General features: G+C 46.2%; 1 protein-coding gene and 1 long non-coding RNA gene across 8 annotated transcripts in view; one reads left to right on the top strand and one right to left on the bottom strand.

The window, feature by feature from the left end:
• AGRN (agrin) overlaps window positions 1–22,498 on the bottom strand; it is a 192,721-nt gene that overhangs the window by 119,290 nt on the left and 50,933 nt on the right. For 3 of the 7 annotated variants that reach the window (XM_078379240.1, XM_078379242.1, XM_020782252.3), the window contains exon 3: window positions 15,661–15,681. The exons of 2 other annotated variants lie outside the window; for them this stretch is intronic. In XM_078379240.1, the coding sequence (XP_078235366.1) occupies window positions 15,661–15,681 (21 nt within the window). Of the gene's footprint in view, window positions 1–1,629; window positions 3,992–15,660; window positions 15,682–22,498 lie in introns of those variants that run through there. 2 more of the 7 variants (XM_078379243.1, XM_072977602.2) reach the window with 1 other exon arrangement.
• Window positions 11,165–14,485, top strand: LOC144584052 (uncharacterized). Its single transcript, XR_013538062.1, has 2 exons — window positions 11,165–11,236; window positions 14,248–14,485. It is a non-coding gene; the product is annotated as an uncharacterized LOC144584052 (long non-coding RNA).

The raw sequence follows: 22,498 nt of genomic DNA, 5'->3' as shown, positions 1-22,498 counted from the left end.
TAGGACTGGATTCGGCAATCAGCATTATTTTGGTTTTCATTCAAAGAAATATATATACAAAGGTGACCCCTTCTGTTTGCCAACCACAGGCCATTATGCTTTGGCGGAGCCCTGCAAAGTAAGCAAGGAAAGCAAAGAAAGCACTCTGCGTGAGCTCAAAGGCATTTTGATCTTTTGCATTCTGCGCCTTTGTTTTCAATTTGAAGACTTTTTTTAAAAAAAACACACCCAGAGAAGCATGTTCTTGCTCTTGTGGCCATAAATGCAGACTCAAAAGACTGTACAACCAGCAGCTAGCAAAATCACAGCAGCCACAACCCCCATGGTGTTTGCAATCATCTTTGCACACAGATATCACAAAAGTGAGCTTTACACTGGGCCTCGTGGTGCAAGGCCAGCTCTGAGACTTCTGATCACGGCTGGAGAGATGCTTCTGGAAGCTGACCAACAAAGGTGACAGGTTTTGTTTTTGGCTTGCAGCGCCTGATAGTCAGAGAGGAATATTAGTAGCCCGAGGAGCTGCATCCTATCAGGTAAGATTCTCTGGCCGCCCAGCCCAAGGCTATCTGACCTGATTCCCTGCAGCTCTCCAAGGTCTTGGGCAACAGAGAGGTCTTTTTCACATCCCTAGCTATCTGCATTCTTTTATGGAGAGATGCCAGGAATCAGACCAGGAGTTTTCTGCTTCCAAAAGAGATCACTTACTACCCAGCTGTGGCTTTTCTGCAGCACACAAAACTGCAATGTACAATTCAGGTCGTGGGTCCATCGTCCTCGGCGCTGCCCCCATCCCCAGTTTTCAATCTTGGCTCCCCTGGTCTTGCTGAACTACAACTTCCTGGACCCCCTAATGATTGGGGTGATGCTTACCAAGACTTCTAGCTGATAAAGTCCATACAGCATTTGGGAAACCAAATCTGGCAATAGAGGGTCTACACAGTAGGTTACTGAGATTTAGGCTTGTTAAATTTCAGACAGATGTGGGGATTGAACCAGCAAGCTTCTGCATGCAAAAGAGATATTCTACCACAAACCCTCCCTTAAGACAGATACTACAAGAAATCAACTAAGTATTGTCTCCTAACATTAACAGGCAAGAGCTTTGTAGGAGTCCAATAACCACTGGAAATGGCAGGAATAGAACCCAGGACTTTCGTTATGTGTAGTGATTCAACCAATTAGCTCCGACCTATCTATCAAATATGGCTTCTATGCATGGAAGTTCTACTTCATTACTACAGATTGTGACTACTTGTAGTCCCTCACTGGGGTTGAAATAGAGACTCCAACACAAGGTACAACCCCTTCCTCCCACAGATTAGAAGAAGATAAAAATGGATGACAGAAAAACTACCCAGGCTGTAGAAAGCAGCTTTCTGTGTACATGTGTATCTACTTGTGCAGGTATGCGGTATTTTGCTAAAACAAAATTTAAACAATTAAGGAAGACAAAAAGGACTATCTACTATACACCAGACCTGTTAACAAAGAGAAATGCCAAGAAGTTTAATAATCCACCAGATTTCTATGCCACACCCACTTGGCTCTTAAGCCCCTCCCTTCCCTGTGCCTTTCATCTTTTTCCCCCCCAGCAGTGTAAGTGCCATGTGTTGAAAGAGAGACACCTACAGTTGTTAAGAAAAAGCAGGACAGCAAATCCCAGCGTAGAGGTGGCCAGAAGGATGAGGCAGATGTTACAGGGGATCATGAAGTATCGGACTACCAAGGAGACCTTGTGCTGGTACATCCGGTCCCGCTCCAAGGAGCCCGGCCCCATAGGATACTGGCAAGCAGTCATGCCGCTGACTGGGGCCCAAGCCCCCACAGGGAGATCCAGGGCAGCGGTCAAAGGGGGCCCAAGGAAGCCCTTCTTTTTCCCAAGATGGCAGCTGGCTAAGTGTTCTCGTGGACCGCCATCCTAAAGAGGAGGTGTAGGTTTTCAGGAGGAAAGATAAGGTGGTGCCCAGTAAGCCATCTCCAATTTGTAATCCAAAACTCAGAGGAGGAAAACTCAAGCCAATGAGAAATGCTGTCCTGTCAAATACTAGGCTTCATTTGGGACAGGACCCTCCCTCTCAAACCAGTCACAGACACCAACGTTCCCACTGTTGCCAACAAGCCATTTCTACCACAGACAGATTCGAACCTACGGAAGAAACTCCAGAATGTCTTCCAGAACCTTTCAAAGACTTTCCTCCTTTTAAATGCTTTCCAGATCCATGGTCAGATCAAATCAAGCAAGCCGGGAGACCATTTGGGTCAACTCCATCCAACGGCATCTTCTTGAAAAAGACTAGGATAATCCTGGCTTCCAGACTGGGCATCCCATGAGACGAGGAGGAAGAGAAGCCTGTCCATGGAGAACAAGGAGGGAGTATGGAAAAGAAAGAGGCAAAGACGACGCTCTCGAGAGCCAACCGAGTCTCTGAAAAAGTTCTCAAAAGGCGTGGCACTTTAGCATTAAAACATCAACTTGGTCATCGCTGGGTGGTCCTCTGGGGTACTGGAATCAGCTCCTTCGTCGCAGGGGGACCTCTGGCGACAAGGGTGTGTGCACAGAAAAGATGCACACAAAAGCAAGAAAGAAACTTCCCCCTTGTATATAGGCCCCCGAACATCATAGAACTGCTGGATAGCTTAGTGGTTTAGATATCCGGCTGCGAAGCTGGAGTTTTATTCCTCACTGTGCCTCCGTGACAGGGGCTGAATATGACGATCCATAGGGTCCCTTCCAGCTCTGTAATTCTAGGATTATCTGATGAAAGAACTGGTCAAGGGGGCCCAGGACAATCTCTCCCTGGTTCCTTTTCAAAGGGATGCCAAAGTCCGAAGCAGGCGGCGGCGGCGGCGGGGGGGGGGGCTCAGCTGTAGTTTCCTCGACAGCAGCTGGTGGCAGACCCTTTCAGCTTCTCTGTTTCTTCCCCCTCCAAGCCCCTTCTCCTGGGTGAGAGGCTCCGAGAGAGTGACAAATAACCAAGCTCTTTCCGCCCACCTTGCCTCTGCTGTGCTCAGGGGAAACGTCCTGCCCCCTTCTCATGCCAGTCCTTTCCAGAGAGATGCCACCACTGTCGCCAGTTCCTCACACTCACAGGCCAACCATGAAGATGATGGAAATAGGCATCAGGGCTGTTTTAAAGAAAAGGTATAGCCATACCACGCCATGCACAAGGAACCAAACTGGAGGTAGCCCCGGAGTCCTGATTCCCGTGCATTGTCAACAGAAGGGTTCCCGGCGTGGAAGGGAATCGCAATCAACCGAGTGTAGGACACACACCCAAGTTTTTAAGACACCCTCTACCCCAATGGCTCTGGGGAGGAGTAGCAAAAACACACACAAAAAGAGGCAAGGGAATTGGATTACGATCCGCTCGCGTTCCTCATCCACGGCTGCTGGTGTGCTCTCCCAAGCCGGCGTCCCTGTTCCCCAGCCACGGAGCGCGGAGGTTCCATCCGTCTATTACTTGGGTCTCCCAAAAATGAAAAAAGGAAAGAAAACACCACGAACGCTCCTCTGGCACCACGGACAGCAAACGGAAGGACAAAGAGTGGATTGGGGGGTGGGTGGGAAGAGAGGAAAAGAAAGCCAAGAAAAGCTGTTTCAAGCTTGCCGGGGTCGTCTCCTTAGTAGAGGCACTCGGCAGAAGGGAGGGGGGGTGGAGAGAGACAGAGAGAGAGAGAGATGGAGCAGCCGTAAAAACAAAGGAGAGAGGAGTGTCTCTGTGTGTGTGTGTGTGGCATTGGGGGTGTGTGTCGTATTTTCTGTCTAGATTTCTCTAGGGAGCTGTTCTCATGCAAATATGAAGCCCGGACCCCGTGGCCATCGCTCGCCTTTCAAAGATACCTCCGGAGCCATGGACACCTGTCAGCATCGCCTGGGAGACCCGAGCGAGGGGAAGCACTCCAGTTCGGTTCTTGCCTGCCTCCCTCGGAAAGGCTGAAAGGGAAATTACCCCTTCCCTCCCTCCGACCCACTCTCCCACACACACACACACACTCTGCTCCTCCTCCTCCTCCTCCTCCACTACCACCGCCGCCGCCCTGCCGCCGTCTCGTTTGGGAACTCAAGATGTTGAAAGGGGCGGAGAAGACGGTGTCAAAACTCATTACGGATCTCCGCCGCCACGCTGGGCTTTGCGCCTTTGCGCTCACACCCGGAAAGCCCAGCCTGCGCTCCCGGCAGACGGAGAGCCTCCCCGGCCAGCACCACAGCTGTTTTTGGGGTGGGTGGGGGACTGGAGAGAGGGCAAGCCAGGAAGGAAGGCTGTGGCGGTGGGTTGGGGAAACAGGGAGGTTGTTCAACAGCGCAGGAAGAGAGCGCATGGGCACCGATCGCAAGTCCGGGAGAGAAGAAGATGCAAAAGCAAAACACAAGATCGCTGGAGAAGACATTTCAATCATGCCTCTGTCTCATAAAAGAAGAAAGAAACTTTTTTGTGTGTTTCACCGGGAGAGCGAAGCAAATCCATCCAAGGGAAGGGATCTAGCAACAAGGATGAGTGATGCTTGATAAAAGATCAAACTTCCATGCTTCAGGGCAGTCTATCTCTGTAAACACAAGTGACTGGAGGAGGAGGAGGGTGGTAGCAACAGGGACACTGAAAAAGGGTAGCCAAGGAAAAGAATGGTTTTGTTGCTGCTTTTTAAAAAATACATATTTTCTTCTCAGCCAACAACTTCTTCTGAGCCCAGATGACCGGCTGTTGAGTCACCGACTGGACTTCCTGTACCCACCTGTCAGAGACCAAGCAAGTAGACATCTGCTTCCTAACAGCACTTCACTCCCCTAAAAGGAGAAGAATCTTCTCCCCGGGAGACAATTAAGGAGATGGGTGGATGGGTCTGCTCCATTTGTGATCAGAACATAACTGCTGCTTCTCCACCCTTAGGAAAAACCTTCAGGTGTGCAGACTGGAGGTTCAGGAGGGTACAGCCATGAGAAGCCTAAGAGACGCCTTCAAAACTGGTTGTTTCAGAGCTGCGAGGCTAAAATAGGGAAGGGGACTCACGAGGAAGTATTTCCAGGTTTGCAAGACTAATAAGAATTAATTGGGATAAGCTTTTCCTGATGGCAATGCAAGTCTTCAGAAACTTAGAGGATAACCTTGGTAGGCAGGTATTTATACACAAACAAGAAGGGGAGTAAAATATAATCCACATGGAAAAATACACAAGGTTCTTTACAAAAATCATCAAGGGTTGTTTAACAGTCATACATTGATCTTAACGGTGATTGTTAGGAATCCTACATCAGCTATTGGTGAGTAAAACTGGACCTGAATTTGTACTTCTGGGGCTGCCATTCCATGCATCAGATGATGTGGTCTTCAAAAGTACCCCAAAACTTATAGCAGAGTACTCCCATTAAATACACTAGAGTGGTCGCAAGACCAGATGGGCGGGATATATATCAAATCAAATCAAATCAATCAATCAGTCAATCAATCAATCAATCAATCAATCAATCAATCAATCAATCAGCTACATGACATTTTGGTTGCTTCCAGCAAAAAGGACTTTGTGGAAAAGTTTCCTTCAAAGTTGGAATCTTCTTTGTCCTTTTTTTTCTCCCAAATCTTGCTACAGTTCATCAAAGTCCTTACAACAGAGCGGACCCTCCATGAGAGATAGATTTCACTGATTCAATTCAGTCTGATTTAATTTCCCCAATTAACACCTCTTAACACTTTGACAGAGCCCTAAGGAGAAAAGGGTGTCCTAGAAGGTCAGCCTGCCATTATCCTGCTGCCTAAGCTTAGATGTGTTGTGAACATACACACAGACACACCACAAACTGTGGCACTAGCTGCATTCCTCTGCAGATGACACTTCCAATTTCAGAGTCAGTCACTCTCTGTTTCTTTCTCCCTCTGTGGATCTCTTCTTGGAGACACCTAACCCAGAAGTTTTAAATCTCCCAATGCTGCAGATTGAACCTGGTCCCTTTGCATCCAAAATACATCCCCTGTTGCTCAGTCGCACCCACTTGTATGCCAAACCAGGGCATGTTTTGCACCACAGAAGGGCATATTATACTCAGATGTTTATTTATTTTCAAACTAAACTAAAAGAATACAGTAAATATTTTATATGCTGTTGAGACAAGGAACAGCAAAGAGTTACGGTACTTCTTAAAACTCTAATTATAACAGTGACTGAACTGCCCTTTTTTCAGCCTTGGAATTCTGACGGTGGCTAACTACTTTTTAAAATACAACTTTGCCAGCTCTGCCCTCATATGCATTCCCAGTGCTCCGGAAGGCACAGCATTTTCACAGAGGATGAATCAACACAGAAAAAAAGTTGAAAGCTGTGAAGTTTGAATGACTCACAGGCAAGTTATTCAGGTGAGGACACATTTGTACATCACAAAAACATTATGAAGCTACCTTCTGTAAGGTTAGGCTGTTTCTCCATCTAGGCTAGCTTTGTTGGCACGAACTGGTAATATATCTCCTGTCTCTTAGGCAGAGAAGGATCTCTCCCACCACCTGCTACTGGATCCTTTTACCTAAACGATTCATTATTTATAATAACCTACTTCCAAACTCGGGACAAAACGACTGGGACCAAAGAAGAATCCAGTCCACTCCAGCCATGAATCCAGCCAGAAATAAAAATATTAAGCGTACTTTCTCATTTACCAGAGAGGAAAAAAAGGTAGAGTGCAGGTTAAGTGATATCTAAGTATGGCCTGGGAGTTTTGCCTGCTTGAAGGCCAGTTCTAGTTTAGGAAGGCAGGATACTTGCTTGTCCATGTGAGTGCAGGACTGTCTAAGGCAGTGGTTCTTAACCTTGGGTTACTCAGGTGTTTTTGAACTGCAACTCCCAGAAACCCCAGCCAGCACAGCTGGTGGTGAAGGCTTCTGGGAGTTGCAGTCCAAAAACACCTGAGTAACCCAAGGTCTAAGGAGACTGAAAGTGGCTCTCCAGGATCTCATCCAGACATAAGGATATCTTCTATTGCCTGCTAGCTGACACTTCCCCCCCCCCCTCAAAAGATCTGAAGGACCGATTTTGAGATCTTTTGCAAACAAAAGAAGGGCTATAAACGTGAGAGGCTCTGTCTTTCCAGAATCTTATTTTGGAAGCAGATTCCCATTCACTGCCACCAGAGCAAACATCTCTATTCACTTTTCACCAGAGAAAACCATTAATCCTGGCCACGAGAATGGATCAAAGCCTCAAACTAAGCCCCATGAATGCCTCTCAATGCCACTTTTGTATATGCCTCACAGATCTTTGCTCAGGTGGACAGGCAAGAGGTTCTAGCGCCAAGGTGGGGACCTGCTGCCTGTCGGTCGCATCTGCCCGGCTTCCAGGCATTTGACCATTCCTTAGTAGACTGTATCACTCTGGGCTAGATGAAAAGCCTCTTTCAATACAGCTGCTCATACTCCACATTTCCCTCTGCTGACCATCGCTGCAAACGGCAAGCCTCATATTCCTGCCTCTTTCTGCCTCCTTAAAAAGATAAATAAACGTATAAAATGACATTGTTCCACAGTCCAAGATGGGAGCTTTCCCAAACTTTGCTGAAATTAATAGGAACGGACTTGGGATGCTCCTGTGCAAAACGCCGGAGGACGTCTTAGAATTCTCTGCAGCCACAGAAGTCACCACTCACTCCAATGGTTTGATGAGGGGATTTTTAAACGTATTCCTGGAAAAGGAGAAGTGGCCAAGCATGCTAACTGAATAGAGCTTCCATCTTCAGAGGCAGCGTGTCCACCAGGCACCGGTCATGAGCAGGTGAAGAGAGCCTGAGTTCTGTGAATTTTGTCAAGCCTGCTGAGAGCTCCCCTCCTAGGCACCGGTGCCACCATTTTGGGTACCCAGGAATCCCCATTTAGGGAAAGACAAGACTTACTGGAAAAGACAATAATGCTTGGAAGTTGAAGACAGTAGGAAAGGAGGAGGCCCAAACACGAAATGGATTGATCCCATAAAGAAAGCCACAGCCTTAAGTTGGCAAGAGATGGACAGGGCTGGTGAGGACGGGGCCAACTGGGGGTCACTCTTTAAAAGGGTTGCCAGAAGTCAGAAATGACTTGACAAGAAACAGAGCAACCACAAGAAGAATCCACAAAGAACGGATTCGTCGTCCACAAGCACCAAAGATGGGTGCATATATATCTTCATATGTATCTTATGTATGTGGTCTTTATATGCTATACAGTATAAGGCATTTTTCCACAGCGTGCTTTCCCTTATGAACTGGAATCCACTCCTGGTGGAGTCTCTTGATCTTTCTCCAGCTGTGCTTGAGTTTCTAAAGCCAGTTTGGCAAAAGGAGTAATTGGTATTTATGTGGCAACCCAGGCGGGCCTTGCATAAACACATTTCATTATGACCTCCCTTCCCAAGGACCCCTATTCAGAGTGCTAATGGGTTAACATACCCCTTCTCTCCCTCCCTCTCTCACACCCACCACTTTCTCTTTTTGCTTTTTTGCTTTTTATGAGCTAATTAGCAGCATTAAAGAGAAAAACAACTAACAGGGAGGAGGCAGGCGGGGAAGAGCCCCCCACCCCACCCAGCAGGGATTTTTAATGATGTCATTTAACACTCTCCACAGTTTGCTCTTGGCTCCCATTCAATGGTGCTGAAAAAGTTCTTTTAAAAAAAGAGTGGGGGGAACATTTTTTGTTTTGTTTTGTTTTTTTTGGAAAAGGATAAAAAGCCGAAAAGTGTGAATATACAAAAGTGAGAGAAAACAGAATAAAAGGAGGAAACGGGTAGGCATAACTACCAGATAAGAGGAGCCTTTTGTTTGCGCCTGCCTGTGTTCAAAATGAAGGTTCATCCAATTAAAAAACACTCCCCCCCATTTAAAAAATAAATAAATAATAAAGCAAAGCTGCCAACACTTTGACCTAGGAGTTCCTTTTGCACCTTTATCAGTTTTACCCTTACAGATTGGCATCATCATCATCATCATCATCACCATCAAGTAGTAATACTCATAATGTACTGTCTAGTCAATTCTGACTGATGGCAACCCTTTTTAGGGTTTTTCAGGTAGCGAATACTCAGAATTCGTTTCCCATTCCCTTCTTCCAAAGGTGCCCTAAGGACTGTGCCGCGTGCCCCAAGGCCACACAAGCTGGTTCTACTCACAGGCGGCACCGTGGGGGAATCGAACTCCTACCCTCTGGCTCTGCTGCCCGAAACTTCAAACAGGGACATACATTTTGTCCTTGCCTGCAGGTTGTCCCAATTTAAGGGTCATGACAGGGGTTAGGCATGAATCCAGATATTGTACCGAGTATCCCCAAAAATAAGACAGGGTCTTATATTAATTTTTGCTCCAAAAAACGCATTAGGGCTTATTTTCAGGGAATGTTTTATTTTACAATCATATCATCCTCTTCCGGTTGCTGCACAATGTGGCACCAGGATGGAGGGCAGTGTTTCACTTAACTAGGGCTTGTTTGGGGGGCAGGGCTTATATTACGAGCATCCTGAAAAATCATACTAGGGCTTATTTTCAGGGTAGGTCTTATTTTTGGGCAAATAGGGTAGGACTAGAACTCCCATAACTGGACAGGAGGGCCAGGACTGTTTGGTCTGAGGTTCCCGTCTACAGCTGTCTGGAAGACCACATATGCCCACTTTGGCTCATAAACCAGTTGTACCTGACTCCACACACACTGAAACCCGCCCTTTTGCACCAGAACCTCCTGCCCAGCTGCTCTCCGGTTCAGGGCTCCAGTAGGTGGGCTTTTGAGTTCCAAGTTCCAGGTGAAAACAACGTAGACCCCACAAGCCCACCCCACCCCCGGTTGCCTTTCCTGAAAGGGCAGGACAGCCCTCTTTAAGAGGGCTGTCCTGCCCTTTCAGGAAAGGCCCTCGTGGCACTTTCATTGCCATCTTTTCTTGTCAACTGTCCATACTTCTCTCAAAGGCAAAAGAATATAGCAGTTTAATCTTATAGCAATGCTGCTCAAGATCGGAAAAGCTTCCACGGCTCCATTCTTAAAGACTGGGATACCTCTCCACAGGCTTTGTCACGAAGAACAAAAGGAATAAAAGAAAAGAAGCTGGATTGTTGCCTTTTTTTAAAGCTTCTACTCTTTTGCTCCTCTCTAGAATGCACCCAACCAGCAAGAAGGTCTTGGAGAATGCACTGGGCCCTCGGGTTAAGAACCCCCTATTCCTGCTTTACTACCAGATTTTCTGAAAGAAAGAGGCACACGTGCATGGCAGGGCGTCCTGCATGGGACAGGGTTGGACTCGATGGCCCCTGTGGTCTCTTCCAACTCTGTGATTCTAAGCCCTGAAAACTCAAGCTTTATTTTAAGATTTCTCCCCTACAAGCTTCCTTCTCCTTTTGATGGTGCAGCAGTACCACCTATTGGTCACAAAGAGTGCAACATGCAGAGTTGGACTTCCACTCAAAAAACAAAACAAAACAAAACCAACCCAGCATTGGCCAAAAATAGCAAAGAGGTTTCAAACCATCAGATTCGGGACAAAGAACTGTAGCTAAAAGTCACCGCTTTGGGCAGTAAACCCGAAAGAGGCGACACGAAGGAAGGCTTCTCACAGCCCCTTTTTGACCACACATGCCAGGCTGCATGCCAAGCCAAACTGAGCGCATCCACCGAACTCAAGCAAGCCCTTTTCGTGCTTCCAAGATCAAGAGGGTTCTTCTTAATGCGGTTCACCATAAAATAAAGAAGAGGCAGGCCGCAAAGACCAGGACGGAGAAGTGGAATCACTCCTTCGGGAGGACTTAAAATTAACACCAACACTGTATTTATACAGACACCACCCATCTAACCAAAGGCCGCTCTGGGAGGTTGACAACATATGTCTGAAGAAGTGAACTTGATCCACAGAAGTTCACATTAAAAATATTACAGTTAGTCTTCAAGGTGCCACATGTTTTTGTCCCTTTTTGTTGTTCTTTTTTTCCTTTGGATTTTGCATCTGCTTCTTGCATCTAATTCTGCAGAGCATGCTATTTCAAACGTGTATCGGTTTCACACACATTCTGCATCTGATCTCACTACTCCCAAGCCAAATATACTAGCTGGGCACATGAAATAAACCTGGACTTCTCAGATGAACTGCCTTAATTCTGAGGACCTGGGCTGGAATCTACGGAAGCTCCTGCTAAAAGATTCTGTCTTTTAAAGGTGTTTTTCAGCAACAGGTTGAACACAGCTCCCCCATTAGAAATCGGTATTCTAGCAACCAAGAGGAAGAGCTCAGCAAAACTGCTGGCTTTAAGGTGAGCTCAGCCATGATTTATTAATCTCATGATTAAAGTTTAAAAGATGAAAAAGGTGCTGCAGAATTAAATGACAAAACCAACACAATCTTTGGCTGGGGATGGTGATCTCTCTTTCAGGTCTGTGTCAGCTTACTTCACATTCACTCCGTGAAAACTACTCCACCTCTGTGTCTTCATTAATCAGAGTGGATTAAAATATGCCTTAAAGATTAACGAGGAACCGCCAGCCAAATCACTCTGGCTAGTCCTTATATGCATAGGTGGGCAAGGACCAAGCGTAGACCCAGCCAGCTGCATCATTTCAAAGGGTATCACATATACTTTCAGGCCAGGCCAACCAAAATTGATCCAATACAACAAAATAAAGTTACTGTCAGGATCTGGCCCATTCCACCCTGGCAGGTGAGCCTCATGAGTGGCCCAGCAGCTGCTACACAGGCCAGGGTCTGAGCCTGCAAACACCAGGCCCTTCCTGGATCAGGTTGGCCCTGATCCTGCAGCTGCCAGGGTGGTATGGACCAGATCCTGACAGTTACATATTGGACACCCACTCAAGACAAGTCTCAACCTTGGGAGTTTGAACATCTTTACAAAGAAGCAAGTTAGTGAGTCATATTGACTGAAATCTAGCAGTAAGTCACAACTAGAGGAGACTCCTTGAATCAGTGGGACTTAATGGAGGAGATGATTCATCAAATCCCTACTGACTCAATGGGCCTCCTCTACTTGTGGCTTATTGATGGATTTCAGCCAGTAAGGTACTGGGACTCTAGACTTTAGAAAGTTAGGCTGCAACTAGCAGAACCCCCTGGAGAGGACTCCCTGGAAAAGACCCTGATGTTGACAAAGTGTGAAGGCAAGAGGAGAAGGGGACGTCAGAGGACGAGATGGTTGGACAGTTGTCATCGAAGCGACCAACATGAATCTGACCCAACTCCTGGAGGCAGTGGAAGACAGGAGGGCCTGGCGTGCTCTGGCCCATGGGGTCACGCAGAGTCAGAGACGACTTAATGACTAAACAACAACAACAAGCAGAACCCCCAACCTGGCTCTGAGATTCAGGGTGCTAAATCAGAAGGGGTCAACTTTTTGAAAAATGTAATTCTGGAACAGTTTTATTCCACTGTGAACTTTCATGGATCAAAATCCACTTCCTCAGACAGAGAACTGCAAATAAATCCCCTGTGTGTTGGTACATGACCCCTATGGCCTGGAGAGGCAAACAAACAGCAGTTATGCCTTGCTTGAGAAATTCAGGAAGAGTATTCTGTTCTTCAGCCAGCGGGAGGTGCTATTGGACACCATAAGGCTATATTTCACAGGTAAGAACTAGGAGATATTTTTTGACGCTGACACATAATACATTTTTCTCAGTAAGAATCTTCCCCAACAAACAGCAGAGAAAACAGGACAGAAGGATACAACAAAGCAGAACCAGGAGTGGTATTTAGAGCAGAGAAAGCCAAGTTAGCGCCATCCCTCCCCTCCCAAACCATGAGATGCAATCTTCTTAAGGCATCAGAAGTTAACAACTCCCAAGGTCCCAGAAGCACAGGCTACAATTATTTCAAATAAGTAACTAGAACCATGAAACTCTATGGCTCACTTTGGGCATGATTCAGACATGATGCCAAGCCATGGAAATTCAGCACAATGTCAGAAACCATGGCTCTGTGATTAGGCAGCAAAGTGAAACTGGAAAGCAAGGTCTTACAATGCAGTTTTTGCCAAAGATGGCTAGGGCTACTTAGAGAAACAGAAAACTGCATTCGACTGCATCAGGCCACCAGTCATATAGCTCAATAATCCGTTCCACCAGATTTCCACAAAGGAGAACAATGATCGAGGGCCACCATCAGCTCTGCAGAGACACCAGTTCCATCAGGATGCTCTTCCAGGCGCTGTCACCCGGCAGGGCTCAACCCCTCAGGGTCCTCCTCCTCTCACCTGTTGCCTGGCCCTGAGCATTTCATTGGGCTCCTCTCCTGCATCCGCCACCTGGCACTGCCATCCCTTCAGGGTCCAACAGGATAGCTGTGAAACAGGGCCACGCCATCACCTCAACAGAGACACCTGCAGCATCTGTTTCTTCCTTCTTGCAACTGTCCCCTCTCTCCATTAAAGACAATAAGTAACTCCCTTTATCGGTTTTGCCTTATGAATCACGTAACAGAAATGGTAAACTGTGAACATTCTCTCAGGGCCCTCTGATAAACTATTCTGGGAGCCTTTTTCAGGAGAATATGTGGAGGGGGATGCTTTAAATACAAACCCCTCCCTAGCTGCAAGATTTTTGTTTGTTGTTTAGTTGTTAAGTTGTGTCTGACTTTTCGTGACCCCATGGACCAGAGCACACCAGGCCCTCCTGTCTTCCACTGCCTCCCGGAGTTGGGTCAACTTCATGTTGGTTGCTTCGGTGACCCTGTCTGTCCATCTCCTCCTCTGTCGTCCTCTTTTCCTCTTGCCTTCACATTTTCCCAACATCAGGGTCTTTGGAACTTGGTATTTCCCAAACTTCCCGGAGGAACCCAGGGATGGAATCTGGGATCTTTTGGATACAAAGCAACCACTGTGTGTACCAGGTTAACCTCCTTGGGGAAAAAAAAAGGTTGAATATTTATCACCTTCAAAAATTGCTGCTCCATAAAAACAGGAATTATCTGCTCCAAACCTTGGTTTATTCGTTGTATGTCTGAAGCCGCCTAGAGTGGTCCTCGCTTGACCAGATAGGCGGGAAATAAATAAATAAATAAATAAATAAATAAATAAATAAATAAATAAATAAATAAATAAATAAATAAATAAATAAATAAATAAAACGTTCAACTCTAGGGCACAGGCGATGAACATTTGGCACTCCAGATGTTTTGGACTATCACTTCCTCAGTGATAAAGGAGTTGCAATCAATAAATACATATGGAGTGCCAAAGGTTCACCAAGCAGAACCAGTCATGGTCACATCTGGATTGAGCTGCCCGGAGTCTGAGTTTTCTGTTTTCTCTTCTAGGTGAAAAAGCTGCCTTGCTGGTGACAGTAGGGGGCACCCCTTCATGCACCACTCAGCTGCACTCCTCCATCACCCTCCATACCCAAGGAAAGAGGATGCTGGAACTCCCCCACCCAGCGGATGAAAGCAAAAGCATGTGAAACGTTTTGCAGAAGGGCAAGACATAACTTGGCAGACCCAGGCAGATTCCAAATTCCTGCCTTGCATACTCGTCATATCTGCAGCCACCGGAACAAAAGAACCGCCAGCCTCTCTCTCTCTCCTCTCTTCAAAGCCCGACTCCCTCTCCTCCCCTGTGCATGCATGCAATGCTCCCTCAGCACGCTGGGATCCCCTGTGCTGGGCTTCCCAGGAAGAACGGGCAGTGGTCCAGTTTCAGGATGGTAGGACACGACACCCTCCCTTTGCCCTCTGTGCTCGCCCTTAGTACACTCGTTCCTAATGGCCTGGAGTTTCCTCATTCCGGAACCAAACAGCACTGAAGCAACAAATACATAGACCACTCAGGAAAGACTGGAAGACAGACCAACAATCTGAAAGCATGTGGGTGGGAATGATCCTTCGTGGTTCAACATCCAGAGAATCACAGCTTCTGTTTAAGACAGGGGTTGGCAACCAGCGGCCCCAGGCCTCTTTCCCTGTAGCCCCTGGACTAATTTGTGATGGAACAATCAGTTCAGATCTATTGAATGAGTGATTGATTAAGAGACTGGTTTGATGTGTATATTACCCTATTTGTGCTGAAATACTATTCTGGGTGGTTTAGAAAAAAGGGAACAGATACACAATCAGAAATAAGACTGTAACAAATTAAAACAATTTACACTATGTCTGTTTCTCCCATCAGTAGCCCAAGTGGGCAAGAGAGAGGAGGGAGGGAGGAATAGCAGAGGGGGAAAGAGAAGGTGGATCCACAGTAAACATGAAGAGCAGTTTGATTCCAGGTTGACATCCATTCCTCTCTCCTTATGCTGTCCCTATGGAATCCTGGGACACAGAGTTTACTGGTGGACTTAAAATTCTCTGCCGTAGTCCAAAGGCATTAAGTATTTCTAGTATTCTAAATCTCTCACTAAACTACAGATCCCAAGATACGATAGGACAGAGCCATGGCATTTAAAGGGGAATCAAACCATGATAACTGGGCAGTGTAGAAGCAGGGAGGGAGGGAGGAAGACAAGGGGAGTCTTCTACCTATTTTTCCTTCTAGCCCATCCCAGTTCTGGCTTTCGCGCTGTCTGTTAGTGCCACCCTATCCACAAAGCCAGGAAATAATCAGTGTCATTTCTGGGATGTGCTCCACATCAGAGTTAATGACTATAACTGTGACATGGACACCTTTAATGGATGAAAGGACAGAATGACTAAAAAACGAAAGTAAAGCAGAGTTTGGAAGCAACGGTTTCCACTTACCAGCAAGCAGTCTCTTGTGCTCTTTAGAAAGCAAGGGAGGGGAAGAAAGGGAAGGAGGAAAAGGAAAAGAGAAGAGGTTAGAATGGAAGCACAGAGGAGGCCGACAACACCTTTTCCATAATGCATAAGTTCGCAGAAAGGAAGCCTAGCTCAGACTAAACGTTCTGTGGAACCAAGTGGCTTGTTCCCAATATGAGACAGCTAAAGATTCCCTAGGACAACAATCCTTCCTCTGCTGACCCAACAACAACAACTGATATTCAAAGACATGCTTCTGCCTCACTTATTTATATATTGTATATGGAGTAATAAAATAGGTTAACTCATACATCTGAGAATAAGCATTCCCCCTTCTGCCACAGGTGGAATGTCTTGCCTAAAATAGACCTGAATTTCTACACAAGTTACAAAAGAAACATGACCTTTGTTTTTAGCATGCAAGGTTGGAGAAGTCATCCTGGAAATAAGGCATTCCTCCTACACTCTCATCTTAGCTTGGAAAAGTTGCTTTTTTCGAGAACGTCTCCAAGAACCCCCAACCAGTCTAGCTAGCAGTCAGAATGGCAAAAGGAAGGGAGGGTTGGTGCAAAAAAATAACTTTTCCAAGCTCTGGAAGAGGGAGTGCCTCATCTAAGATAGTCATTGGTTTCTGCTGCTTTTATAATTACCCACACTCTCCTCTGTGTAATCCTATGCATGTTTTATGAGAAACAATTCCCAGCCTGCTCTGTGACACTCAATCCCAGGTAAGTGTGCACAGGACTGCAAACACAGAAATTCTCAAACCAGCCAATCTTATATGCTATTCAGTTGATCAAAAGGCTGGAGCTGGCTCCTCACTGCCACTCTGCCTCATCCTCTCCCTTTGCTACCCACTTCCAATTGGGATTTTCAACCTCCTGGGAACAGACTTTTTTCATTCTGCTCACCATCTCTTTCCCACCAGGTTGGAAGCAAGAATTTAGAACAGGTGGAAAAAGCCACAAGCATATCAAGCTCACCCCATCCACCGAAAGCCCACATTGAGTACAGCACGTGGCGTGGGTCAAAAGCAATACCCCAAGGAGATCACGCAGGGTGGAAGGATATTCCTTTGTTTCTAGAAATTGGGCCCTGCCCATTTTAGAATGGAAACCACCCAAATGTCGGGGAGAGGGGAAAGTCAGCAGGAAGAGTGGGAAGCCATTTCTCTGGCTTAGGGGGTGTGGGGATGGGGTGGGGGGAAGTAATGAGGATAGATATAATCAAGGCAACAGGCCAAACAAGTGGGGAACGTGACTTTGAAAGAGTCCCCAAACCATCCAGGGCAGTTGTGGGGGGGAGGGAGTGACTCCAGCCGAGGCCTCCGAGAGGATCTGTGTGCCAACGCAGTGATGCAATGCTGCTGGCAACCCGGCTCGTTTCCCGTGCCACAAGTCTGGGGGGTTGGATTAAGATGGCTTAAAATATCCCAAACCCGTAGGGTTATTTTGGGGATGGAGTTGAGGGCGGAGGGAGTGGAAGAATGAATAAGTGTGCCTGTGTGAGTGAGCAAGGGAATGAATGAGAGAGAGAGAGAGAGAGAGGGAGCTGTTGTTTCACAAGCATGTAGGAAAAGGGGGAAGGATACAAAGGGGAAAGGGAGAAGAGCGGCCGGAACGCGAGTGCGTCATCATGACTGCCTACTGCAAACAAAGGACAGGCATTCTTCGATACCACAGGCTCACAGATCAACACAGAGTCCAAAGCTGCCCGGCTCTTGTCCTGCTCTTCTGCACTCATATCTCACCGGGTTCTTTCCAAACATGCAAAACGTCGCGGCCTTGGCAGAACAAAACAAGAGCTTGAAAATATTAACTTTTTTGACTCCCCACCAGCACAGTCTCTCTCTCTCTCTCTCTCTCTCTCTCTCTCTCTCTCTCTCACACACACACACACACACACACACACACACACACACCCCAAATGCTCACATTGACTGTGGTGTTGCTGCTGCTGCTGCTTTGTTCTGAACTATTCTGAACATCAGAACAGTACAAAGATATTTTATATAAAGCAAAGCGGGGGGAGGGAAGTCTTGCACCCATTCCAATCAAAATATCAATGACATGCTACATAAGCAGGAGAACACCCTTCCCTCTTACTTGCTTTCAGCAGCTGCCATTAATAAAAGATAGACTGCCCCTCTACAGGGAGGCTCCATCCAGCTAAACAACTGTTTCCAGACTGCTACTCCTTTGTGAATTTGTCTAATCAGCTTTTGAAGACATCCCCCATGAGTGTTGCCTGCAATATTCTGTGCCAGTGGATTCCATGAATTAATGACGCATGTGGTTATCACTAACTAATAGTCAGGACACGAAAATGGCATTCATTATTTATGCCGAGAATGAGGGCTATCTTGTTCTACTTCTCCAGCTACAATGCGGGCTGGCAGCAGCTGCCTCGTGTGGAATCTCCCTCCTGGGATACCCTGATAGCTGCAAGAGATGGATAGCATAATCCATCCAGAAATGTGTCCGTGGATTGTCTTTTCTGTAGGATCAGTAGTGGGGTGTGCTTTAATATTGGGGTGGGATGAGATGACAGAGAAAAGCTCCACATCCGTCTTTCACAGAGTGCATTATGACAGATTCCACCCAAGCTCTATTGGAAGAGAGTCTTGGGCTTCCTTCCTTCAGGAGAAAGCGAAGCTGCAAGAAAATGGGGCCAAGAGACAGAGAGAAAGCCTAGTGATAGGAAGAGTAAGAGCCAGGAGACAAAGAGAGAGAGCGCCAAGATACGGGGGGGGGGGGAGGAATCAAGAGACAAAGCGACCACAGGGAAAGACAAAGGATGAAAAGATAGAGAGCTAAGAGACAGAGGAATCCAAGAGATGAAGACAAGAGCCAGAAAAAGGAAGCCCAGAAACAGTTTTTTATATATATATATTATTTATATATATATATAGATGGACTTTTGTGTGTGTGCGTGTGTGTGTGTGTGCGCGCGCGCGCGCGCGCGCACATGCAAACAAACAAACAAACACACACACACACACACACACACAAGTCCATCTGCCCCCCCAGTATCCAGACTCCTCCTTCAGCGGGCAGGCAGATGCTTCCGGGAAGCTCCCAAACAGGGTGTGTGCAGCCAAAAGTGTTCTGTCCAATGGGCATCACAGCAACTCATGTTCAGAGGTCTGCAAGCCCTGTGTTTCTTTGTACAAAGAGTAAAAGAATGATCTGATGTGCAGGCCCTGAGCTGCAGGCTTCCCTGTGCAATCCCCAGGCACTCTGAGTTGCTCCCATCCATGCTGCTTTTCCATGGAGGAGTGGGAAAAATGTGAGTCTCAAAGTCAGCCAAGTTGTCCTTGAAACATAGGCAAGATTCTCCTTCCCCCTCCCCTACCTTTTCTGTTGCTAATTTTATGCATTTAGCTATATCTTTTAAACACTTTAGAACAAAGAAAGGGAGGGTGAATCCAGCCTCTTGATCTTGACACTTGCTTATTGAGCTGACTAGTGTTAAAGAAAGGAGGAAAAGGGGGGGAAATCAAAGCATGTTTAGCTCTCCTGGCATTCAAAGGCAGCTCAGATACTGGCCGGAATAATATTTTCCTTGACTTTCATTTTTGTTCTAAAACAGAGGAAAGCAAGGATGAGGGGAGGAAGCAGTGGGTGGGACGCCAGGGAAGCAGAGATGAAGAAGAATCCAGGTCTCCTGAGTCTTAATCCATTATTCCATCGACCGAACCATACAGGGTACAAAAACCTTAGTATTCAACAATAAATCCACATCCTGAGTGCTTCTGTCCTTTCTATGGTAGCCTCTTTTAAAGAGTCCACAATGTTATGCAGTACAGTAGAAGCTAGAATACACAGTGTGATAAGAGTGAACATTCTCAACCATCTTAATAAAAATAACTTTTTAAGCTGGTTCTGAGCCCCAGGTGTCTAACCTCTAAACTCAGGTTAGGCAGCTGCCTATGACTTGGGAGTGAGAGGTACACCTATTCTAACACTTGCTGCTTGCATCTTTATTTCAGAACTTTTTATTTAAAAAAACCCTTTATTTTAGAATACCAGGGTTTATTTATTTATTTTGTGCATTCGAAGCAGGTGCTTTTATCACTGAGCCACAATGCTTTCTCGGCTGGCTTCTCCTCCTAGCTTTGAGTCCTTCCTTGAAGCCGTATCCACACATCAAATCCCAACAACCACAGCACTAGCATCTCATTGCAATGACCTAAGAAGGCAATCCCCTTAATCTCTGGCAGAACTTCCTTCTTAATTTGATTACCAATTAGTATTTTGTAAAATGCAACACACACACACACACACACACACACACACAGAGAGAGAGAGAGAGAGAGAGAGAGACAGAGACAGAGACAGAGACAGACAGAGAGAGAGAGAGAGAGAGAGAGGCATCCTAAAACTTTGGTTCTATCTTTTACAATTATAGAGGATGACACCCACTACTGCACCTGTTAGCAAACACACATGAATCCACTGGCACCTTATCAACATTCACCTATAAATCAAAGCCCTCATCTCCAGGGGAAGGAGGGATGTTGAAAGAGTATTAATATATTCTTCTTATTATTCTTTTCTTTAAAGGTGATTAATAGCTTGGCTTGGAGGGCTAAGGTGTGATCCCGATGACAAGAAACCCTCCCGGCTTCCTGCGAAGAGCGTGCTATAGAACCAGCGGCAAAGCTGCCGAGGCGCTCGTGCATAGAAACGTAACTTGAAAGCTGTAACAGGCATCTCAGAAGGAGTCAAGAATTGAAACCAGACGTGGAGGAAATGTCTCGTTAGGCATAATTGCTTTGTAAGGATTTGAGGTTTCCCTTCCGAGCTGTCGCCACCAGGCCGTTCCCCTGCGCACAATCTACCCTGCGCTTTGGGGATCGGAAGGGAAAACATCCACCAAGCTTGAGAGGAAATGTTAGGAGAGAGAGAGAAAGAGAAAGAATAAATTGGAGTGTTTAGCCTAAACATGAAGCACAGTATTTTTCAGGACTGAGACTCATCCTCTGCCAAATGTTTCCAGATGGAAAAGAGACACGCCACAAGATCAAAGGCACTCCCCCATCCCAGTTCGGTTTTTGGAAGCACCAGGTCAAACGTGAAGCCGCCCAAGACTTTTGACCACCTGATGCTAAAAGAATGAAAAAATGCCCATTCCTTATTCCATGGACAAAAGCCAACAAGATTTGCAGTTGGGAAGCAGGCTAGTTTAGGGAGCCTCCTCGCGAGCTGGGTGACACCTCACTTTCCCCTCCAACGCCTTGGTGCAGTCATCCAGTCTGCCTAAGGTTAGGGCCGGTCCTGTCCGGGGAGCTTCTTTCCTCCCATCTCCAGGCACCGTACAAGCACTGCTACATCCAAGAATTTCCGTTAAAGTTAGGCCATAGCTAGGAATGTTAAACACCTGCTTGGTGCATTTTGATTGCATTTCTCAGGATATTTCTCAGAAATTTTATTCCCTGTCTCATCCAAATTTTGCATACTTTTCCCCCCCCTCTTCCCATTTGGAAATTTGTGCACTCGTTGGTAAACACTGGAGTATGTAATGTTTACTGGTTTTAACGGCGTGCACCTTTTGAGAATGTACATGTTTTAGTATTGTGCATTTACTTATCTATAACTTAAGAAAGGAAAAGGGTAGGAAAAAACCAGTTTCCTTCTCGTGACAGGAAGCCCAAAATGTACATTCACTTCCATTGCCGCATCTTGTGGCAGAGAGTTCCACATATTCTATACAATCCAGGTCAAGATGCCAAGTCCTGGCAAATCCTAGCAATACACATGAATGATGTTTCAGAAAATTCCACCCACCCGCCTTCAAAAGCAAAGTAAGGGCCAGATTTTAAGTGACCAAAATTTAAAGACGGGACCATGAAACAGAGATTACATGAATCAAACATCAAGTGTACTGTAGCCCTCTAAAGTTTGTCTTGGGCAGCTCCTTTTTTAGACAGCCTCCACTCCCTCCCCATCTCTAGATGCCCTGTGGATTGACAGTAAATGAGTCGTGAAATGGCCCTAACAACAAAACATGCATTACTGCTTTCCTGCCCATCATCTCTCCTCTGCCAGGCCTCCCAACATGCAATGAAGGCATTCTGAGTCAATGAGTCACACAATCATTCCATCAGTGGCAGTGTGACCATTTATACCTCACCAAAAAGGAGGAGAGAGGGGGAAGGGACAGGAGTCTGCAAAAAATTGCAGATCCACTGAGTCAGTGGGATTTACAGAAGTACCCTAACCAGCACACCTTCCAAAAGCCCAGAGAGGCCTTCAGGTGGAGGACTGCTTCTTATATGTAATTTGGTCACTGACTGATGTAAATTTTCATGCAAAAACCATAATCGTAACAAGAACAAAACAACAGTCCTGGAGAAACCAAGCTTACTTTTCTTCCTCTTTTAAAAGATGGTTCGGGATCATTTTATCACAAATCCACCTTGTACGGAACAAAACTGACTTGCATGCTACCAAACTCCACAACTGTACTTTCTAACCTGCCAGTAAGAGAACGTGACATTGATCGGGCTCAGAGACGGGGCCTTTTTCATGGTGGCCCCCTACCTGCAGAATTTTCTCTCTCCAAGACATGCACACAATTCCCCATTCTTGGACATCTTTATCAAACAAAATACAAAGTTTACATGCCAGCCCAGTTTTTAATACTTGCTGAGCTGCAGTTAATTAGTTCCTTCTCCTCAGTTTGTACATTGTGGTTTAAATAGAAAGATTATATTTTTTTATAGTTCAGGAGTGGTTTTAATGTCTTTTTGTAGATCACCTTGGAAGGCCATTTATATCCTGGAAGGTGGTTTGTGATTCACTGAATAAATTAAATA

The sequence above is a fragment of the Pogona vitticeps genome, chromosome 7 (assembly GCF_051106095.1).
Source record: "Pogona vitticeps strain Pit_001003342236 chromosome 7, PviZW2.1, whole genome shotgun sequence".
Classification (NCBI taxonomy): domain Eukaryota; kingdom Metazoa; phylum Chordata; class Lepidosauria; order Squamata; family Agamidae; genus Pogona; species Pogona vitticeps.
The sequence above is the reverse complement of the archived record's forward strand: the minus strand, read 5'-3'. Positions and strand labels throughout refer to the sequence as shown.